The 8,024-nt window shown below is 45.3% G+C and overlaps 1 protein-coding gene across 1 annotated transcript; it reads left to right on the top strand.

The window, feature by feature from the left end:
• The first annotated feature begins 1,212 nt into the window (after window positions 1-1,212).
• palb2 (partner and localizer of BRCA2) lies at window positions 1,213-8,024 on the top strand. The gene is made up of 12 exons (XM_080520992.1): window positions 1,213-1,516; window positions 1,602-1,661; window positions 1,735-1,894; window positions 1,996-3,003; window positions 3,467-4,617; window positions 5,101-5,253; window positions 5,845-5,927; window positions 6,072-6,221; window positions 6,313-6,426; window positions 7,125-7,212; window positions 7,301-7,479; window positions 7,554-8,024. The coding sequence occupies exons 1-12, from the start codon at window positions 1,445-1,447 to the stop codon at window positions 7,759-7,761; spliced, it is 3,426 nt and encodes a 1,141-aa protein (XP_080377118.1). The 5' UTR covers window positions 1,213-1,444; the 3' UTR covers window positions 7,762-8,024.

Consider the following 8,024-nt stretch of genomic DNA (forward strand, 5'->3'; position numbering starts at 1 on the left):
CTCAACGTTGTTGTCAGAGGACCAACTGTGTTCCAGGAATATGACGAAGACCAAAGCCGTGTAGTTAAAGTCCCATTTGACTCAAACCAAGAAAACTGTGAATGACAAGCACCAGGAAACCGTTTTCAGGATTTTATCTATTTGCCATATTTCCTGCTGTATATGTGCAGTATGCTATTTAGCAATCACTTTTCTCTGTATGTACTTTTATATTACATCATAGTTTATGAAGACAGATTTGTTATCCTACCCAGAGTGCCAAATGAGTAGGATTTGCACTTTTAAGATGTGTTTGTAGCCTGATTTCATTAGTTTATCACAGATGATTTGTCTCTTTCAGACTATAAAACCTAGATTTACACGCTGTTGACTTCTAGTAATTTATACCTTCTGAATTGTATTAGTTCCTTTTTGACATATTTCAGAAAATCGTGGCTCTGTATGGCTTTTTGAAATTGTAAGCTTTAATAAACTGCTCAACTAGAAACATCCTTGTCCTTGTCCTTGCACAACTGCTGCCACTGCCAAACTGCTTGCTCTGTTTGTCATTATCATCATTATCGTGATCAACATTATCAATCTCCAGATTGTTTATTGTCACACTAGTGACAGTGTTAGTGAGTCTACTGGCTGGGATGTCTAATTTTTGTTTTGTTTTTTTAATGAATTAAAAAAAACCAAGTGTATGTTGTACGTGATTACAACATACACTTATTATTTAAATATTGGCTGACTTTTAATAATTCCACCCCGAAAGAATAAGTGGGAGAAAGAGAGATGAGTGGATGTCACTGCACCATCCTGAATAAGCTCTATCTATCTATCTATCTAGAATCTAGATAGATAGATAGATAGATAGATAGATAGATAGATAGATAGATAGATAGATATAGATATATATAGTTCATTTCATTAGTTTTTGTAACTTATTTTATTCCTTTGTTCTTAATTCGTATGTTTTTTGTTTGTTTTTTCACTTTATCCATTCTCTTTTTACCTCTTGTATTTTATGTATAAAAGTAAAAAAAAAAAAGAAGTTCAGTATCTTTAGGGGACTTCAGGCTGCTTGATCGACTACTCTGGGCTCCATTGCTCAAGTCTCTGCTGGTCGCGGGAATATTTCAACTAAATCAATCCCCGTCTAATCGAACTTGTAAATAGACTATGAACACTGTAAAAGTTCTTCCAGACACATCAGAAATCACTGCTTTTAAGGGTGAGCTGTAACTTCGACAAACGAGCATCGTATGTATGTTGATGTATTCTACTTCTGTCTTGGTTTATTGGCATTGTTTTAGTGAATTGAACTAAACCGACGTTATGTGTAATGTCGCATTAGCGTCGCAGTGAGGATGGGCTCCACACACACAAGTTAAACTAACGTCACATCAGCAACGATATGGAAACAATCAGCTTTACACTTACTGTAGACTGAGGGAGCAGGATGAAGACTGACGATCTCCTGCACTGTGAGGAGCAGCTGAGGACCACACTGCACTGTGACGACAAGGAGAAGGTATTTGTTTATTTCTTTGTTTACAGACTTCTGCCTCGCAAACATCATCACGACATTCACCCTCAGTTCTTTTGTTCCTGCTCAGCTTCGTCGAAAGTTGGCCCAGCTGCAGAGGGAATATCTCAGGACAGCGCAGAGATTACAGGTGACATTTAGTTACTGTGCTCTGATGAGTAAAGTGTGGCAAAGTCTTTCCTCACATGTTGATATCCACACAGCGAGCCGAGCGTCTGGATGCAGTGCGGAAGCATGTGAGGAGCAGGATCTCTCTGCAGAACCAGACAGATACGGACGTTAGATCTGAACCTGCTTCACTGATACTGAAGAGCAGTGATGGAGGTGTCCAACGTGTGCCAGATGATCAAGAGAACTGTGAACGTAAGTCAGATCTGAGTGCACACGCAGTGTCGCAGCAGCGCGATACAGTTGAAAGTGTTTTGCCTCATAAATGCTTACTGGGTGATCTGATGTCTTACCAGATTCAGCAGATGTTGATGATGCCAAGAAGAGCCAGGCGATCAGGTTTATGCTCCACTCAGACACTGCTTGTCCTCAAACACCAGATACCAGCCCTGTCACACAGAGTGGTGTCAGACAGAGTTCAGCCCTGCGCCTCAGGTCACGTCGCAGCCGTCTCCGATTGGAAAGGAGAAGTGCGGAGGTCGGGAGGAGCACAGATAACACTGAGAAGAGACAGGAGCTGAGTGACAGGGTGGAACATGATGGAACTACTGGAGAAGAGGAGGAGGATAAAGTCAAATCGGAGGGAGCTGATGTAATGCATGAAAGTGAAGAATTATTTTCAAGTGCAGAATCTGAACCGCCCTCGCTGCTTCTCACACATTGGAACATTCACGGACACACTGACACAGAAAATGTTGTTGGGAATGCAATGCACCAGGAAAGAGAAATTAATTTCAGAGGTGATGGAAGAAACGAATCAGACTTGTGCTCCCCATTGCTCACCTGTGGCAGCCCACTCGTCCACCCTGCTGAAAAGAGAAGCGATGCCACAAGAAGTAGAAGCAGAGAAGAAGTGGAAAGAAAAGAGGAGGATGCAAATTTGAAGGGAGCATCAGATTTGACACTACATCAAGTGAACTGTCAAGGAGCAGCTGTGGAAATAAAAAGGGACCAAAATCCTGACGATGTTTTGACAAATAAAGAGGAACTGAATCAGATCACAGGAGATGAAGCGGCTTCAACCCTTCAGGAATCTTGTACCATAGTGGATGGACTACTCTTCCCAGCTGAATATTACGTTCGAACCACAAGGCGTATGAGTTCTTCACAGACTCAGCCTGACATGCAGGCCGTTATACTCTCTCAGTTAAATGCACGGCAACATCGCAGGAGTCGAGGTCAGGGCCGAAGACAGAGCAAAATCATTGCTGAGCATTCAGACTGGCACAACCAGACTGATGTCCCTTGTCACAAAAGTGCTTCCTCATCTGGTGACTTTCTGAATGCAAGTGTTGAGAGGTCTGGTAAAGATTTTGATTTAAGTTCACATAGTCAGATCAACGCAGAAGCTGCTGTGTGCCCTTCAGTCACTGGAGCTCCTGCAAGGGGCAGAAGGAAGAGAGGTAGAAGCAGAGGTAGACCTCAAATGCCAAGGTCCTCAAGCATTCCAGTCTCTATATCACAGCGTCCGTCAGCTGATGGAACAAAGCTTTGCGTCTCCCAAAAGGAAAGTTTTCTCGTGCCAGAGGAAGCTGAGCCTGCACCCAGCCACTGCACTGATTCTCAGCTTTCTCCTGCTGTTAATGAAACTCAGTCCACTCCTGGCTCTGGACAGATGCAGAAGGTCTTTCCTATATTTATGACGAGTGGCATCAAAACTGCACAACCACCACAGAAGAAGAGAGGTAAAAACATATGCTACTGACAATAAATAAGTGTCTCGCATCTGTGCATCACCTCATGTCTCTTTTTCCCTCATTCCTCCAGGCTCAGAAAGCTGGCAGTCCCTCCTCCTTCCCTCTTCTTCACCCACTCCAACAGATCTGCCCCCTCTCCTCCCAGTCAAAGGCCTGTCAACCTTGAGCGTCCAGGATTTTCACCTCCCAGACGAGCAGTTTGCCTCCCTGAAGCTCCAAAAGCTTCGCAGCGTGGCCGTGGAATTAGGAATTGAACATTTCTCGTCCCCGTCTCGCAACACGCGCAGCAGTTACCAGCGCTTCAGCGTTAATGGTCTGGTGACACCTTTACCCCTCCCCCTCAGCCCCACTCCCACAGCTTCCAATCCGCGACGTGATGAAGATCACCAAGCGGCTGCACTGTCGGCAAACCCGCCAACAGAGCACAAGCATGGAGATGAATTGATGAGCCAGCCTTCAACAGATGAAGATATGACTGAAAACCTTCGCGAAGAGATTCACAGCAACACCTTATGTTCTGTCTCAGGGGTACAAGTGAGTGCAGGTGGTGACTGCCTGCTTACACATAAAGAGGATAGAACACTGGCTCTGTATGGTAATTCAATCAGCTGCACACAAACAAACAAAGAAGCTCCGTTAGAATCTGACCTCACTAGTTATTGTGGAGAAGATCAAAGTTCTGTAAACACCCGAGCAGAAGAAGCTTTTTCCGATGTTTGGCCTCTGCAGGGAAGACCAAAGGAGTCCTCTGACACCTCTGCTTGTTTACAAGCCACTGGCCCTCCAGGGGAGTCTCCTGTGAGGCATCTGGATATGAAATCTCCTGCAGAAGTTTCTAAGCGGCCATCTGAGGCGGAGGTAAATCTTCCAGCAGGCGCGTCGGCTGATGAGATGAAAGCTGCTGCTCACACTCGGCTCCTCCTCAGTTCTCCTCCAGCCTCAGCACCCTGCCACCTCATCACCCCACAGCTGCCCTCGTCCAGTCTCACCTCCAGCCCCGCGCTTCCCTCCCTCGGAATCACCCCCCAGCCGGACGCAGTCAGCTTCCCCCTTACCTCCTCACCCTCCGCCCTGCCTCCTCCTCCTCCTCCAGCTCTCTCACAGTGTCCGTCTATCTCTCAGTCCGGTGTGGAGCTGCAGGCTTCAGGAGGACGGTCAGGCCCGACAACCAAGGAAGCTGCAGAAGACGGCTTCAAGACGCACATCTCACACACACTGAAGGTAAAATAACAAACTTCCGTGGGTTTTTTTCCCCCAGCTTTGCTGAATATGAACATGCAGTACATAAGTGAAATCCATTTATCTTTAATTGATGTCTAATTGTTCACTCTGATGGTAAACATTGATGACAATTATTTTCAACGTTTCATCTTCTCCATACTGTCAAACAATTAGGAACCGTGGTTACCACTTTCTGGATTTTCTGTGTCTGGTTTGCATGTTCTCCCCGTGTATATGTGGGTTTCCTCCAGTATTCTATTTGTCTCTCGCAGTCAGAAGCCGTGCATTGGGGTGAACTCCCTTTTGGTGTGAATGTGTGTGCGACTGTGATGACCGGCTCTGCCCTCACACAGAGTGAATGGACGTTACGATCATTACATCGTGACGTGATCAGTGTGCTGGGTGAAGCTTTCTGTCGCTGCACCACCTCCAACCATGTGTCCTTGTGTCTGTGTGTGTGTGTGTACCCTTTTATGTTTCCAGGCGGCAGCAGGCGGATCTCTGGTGGACGCCTGCTGCTTTATCGGACCCTCAGGCACTTTGTGTGTCGCAGCGGCAGGGAAATGGGCCGTGTGTCTTTGGAGTCAGACTTCGGCATCAGACTGGAGTTTAAAACACACCTGGACATTGAACAAAGTGAGCTTTTCTGGGTCTATCCAAATACATGAGTGCATACAAACTGCACACACGACAATATTCATTGGAGAAGGCTAATATGATTTATATTGTATAACATAGCATATGTTATGTTCATATAGTGATCATACAGTATGAATCACAATATAATCTATAATATAATATTTTCTAGTTGTTTGATTTTATTTTTTTATTTTTTTTTGCAGCTAGTTTTTAAAAGTAGTGATTTCATTTTTGTTTGTTTGTTAATCTTAGTTCAGGCTGTTTTCAGGAATCCAAGAAACATAAATAAAAATACAATGAAGAAAGACTTCATGTGAACACACAAAATGTTGATTTATGTTGACATCCTGTAGTTGAAACACACTATAATAGGTCCCATGTGACGATCTTACACAGAATATATGTGTGCAGTCAAATCAGTTTTTTTATTTTTAGCACAGTTGTTCGAGCAGCCTTGCACCTCCATGTGATGTGTGCATAAACCTGTATGTTTTTCCAGTCTGACATGCAGCTGAGGACACCTCAGCCCACGTGACATGTATACGACATTACATAAATTGTATAATGTATTTTTGTGACTATGTGCAGCCTGTGGTCAATGTGTTCCCTGTTCCGGACGCTGCGGGTCTGATGTGTGTGACTCTGGGTCAGCTGGAAATCAGAGAAGTGAGGTGAGTCTGAGCCACCGAACCAGACTCATGAAAAGTGATCCCACGGCTCCACGACAAACACGTCCCAGTTTGCTCATTCACCTGCAGAATCAAGCTGCAGAAGTTCCCACTGGTTATTTCTCATGTGTGTGCCCATGTTTGCAGGATGCTGTCCAGTGCCAACCTCACGCAGAAGCTGACCTGTGAGGGAGTCCTCCAGGCGGTTATCGGACTGTCTGGGTCCAGGGTGGTCACGTCCTCGCCGTCGGCAACAGGTTCCACCTTGCAGGTGTTCACGTTGTCAGACAGCAGCAGGTTACACATCTTGTATTTATCCTCTATCATGTCAAATCTCATTGTGCAAATGTGTGTGAACATCTCTGCCATGTCTCTCTCGCTCTCCAAGCTCAGAGAGTTATTCACTGGCGTCTCCCGGTGTTTGTGTCGGGGCCCTCGCTCCGGTCGATGGGCTCTCAGACGCACTCATTGGCACAGATGAAAGCGGACACCTCTTTGTGTGGTAAGAAAGACCAAGAGTATGTTTAACTGAACAGAGCAGAAACTGTTGCTGGCAGCAGTTTGAAGTCTGAAGATGAATCAGCTTCATTTTTTATTTGCCGTGACGACTCAAATAAACAAGTGCTGTTGTGTTTGCGACTGTATTCTTCTGCCCCCTAGTGGTAGAAAATATATTGGCATCTGTATGATTCCTATCGGGCACATGTCACATTTATGACCTTTGTGCCAAAACCACCCTGCCATGTCATTGTGTAGGCTTTGATTATATTAGAATAGAAGTGTGTACTGGTACTGATTGTAAAGTGAATTCAAACTACATCTCCCAGAATGCATGTTGATTTCATTCTGCGACTCTCCATTACAACTTTTAACTGGTTGAGTGGTTTTCTAACATGTCGTTGAGATTAAAAAAACATATAGAAATAGTTGGCTAAATTCTCTAGAGAAGAAAATTTGATCCAGAGGGAAGGTAATTTAATGCATGAGGGAGAAATCAATTCATATGTTTATTTCTGTATTAATAATGTAAATGTTCATCTGTACAAATTGTAATGTCTTTCTTTTTAGATACATGCAAGTGCATCATGTTTACACTTGAGTTAAGGAGAGCAAGTGAGGTTAAATATTGTGGCGAGTTTGAGTTTAAAATCTGATTTCACTCATTCCTGCAGTTTGCTCTTTCTTTTTTGTTGATGGCAGGAATTTGAAGAGTGGACAGCTGCTCTGTAGCGTCTCGTTGGGAGAGGATTTATCACGCACAGCCTGTCTCAGAGGATTCTCCCACTCTGTAAGCTTATTGTGTAAATTATTTATTTATTTTTTAAATACGCCTGTGCGACTCCCTCACTCGTTAACGGTGTGTTTTGGGTGTGCAGGGAGTGCTGTTTGTCCTGCTGCAGCATCACTTTCTGAGCTCCCTCGAAAAAGAAGAAGAGGAAAAGGTGTTAAAGGACGACGCAAAACACGCCCTTTTCTCCTTGGTCGCGGTGAACCCTCTGAGTGGAAAGTCTGTCCCGGCCGCTCGTCTGCATCCACCCGCTGCCTGGACCGACAGGTGAGACACGGGACCGACGAGGCGTCGCCGTATAAGCGTGTTCACACACTCACACTTGTGCCCGTGTTCCACAGCCTGTGCGAAGCTGACGCCAACCACGCCGGCGTGGTGGGCCTGAGTCAGAGCGGCTGCGTCTGCGTGTGGGGGCTCGGAGGTCGTGGGGCTCCGCGGATGCTGGAGGCTCCGGAGAGGGACGGCTGGCAGCTGGCTCGGTGGGGAGGGACGGACACGCTGGTGACCGGGCATCTCAACGGAGACGTCACTTTACACCGCTGCAACTGAAAACAATACTTACAGTTCTATGTGATTAAATCCATTCTCGGTATTGTCTCTGCACTCTGTCAGCTGAAACACACAGACATTAATGGACGGTGTTTGGTGCGGCGCTACCCCACTGATGGGCTGTAAAAGCTCAGCAGTGTGTCCCTTCAGATTTTGGAAATACATTTTAAAGCACATATACTGCACACTGAAGCTCTTTGTGTAAATATGCCTCATGTTTTAGATCACGGTAACTCCATGCTAAAAACCTGTTGTTTTTCTTT

The sequence above is a fragment of the Blennius ocellaris genome (assembly GCF_963422515.1).
Source record: "Blennius ocellaris genome assembly, chromosome: 3".
In the NCBI taxonomy this organism is placed as follows: domain Eukaryota; kingdom Metazoa; phylum Chordata; class Actinopteri; order Blenniiformes; family Blenniidae; genus Blennius; species Blennius ocellaris.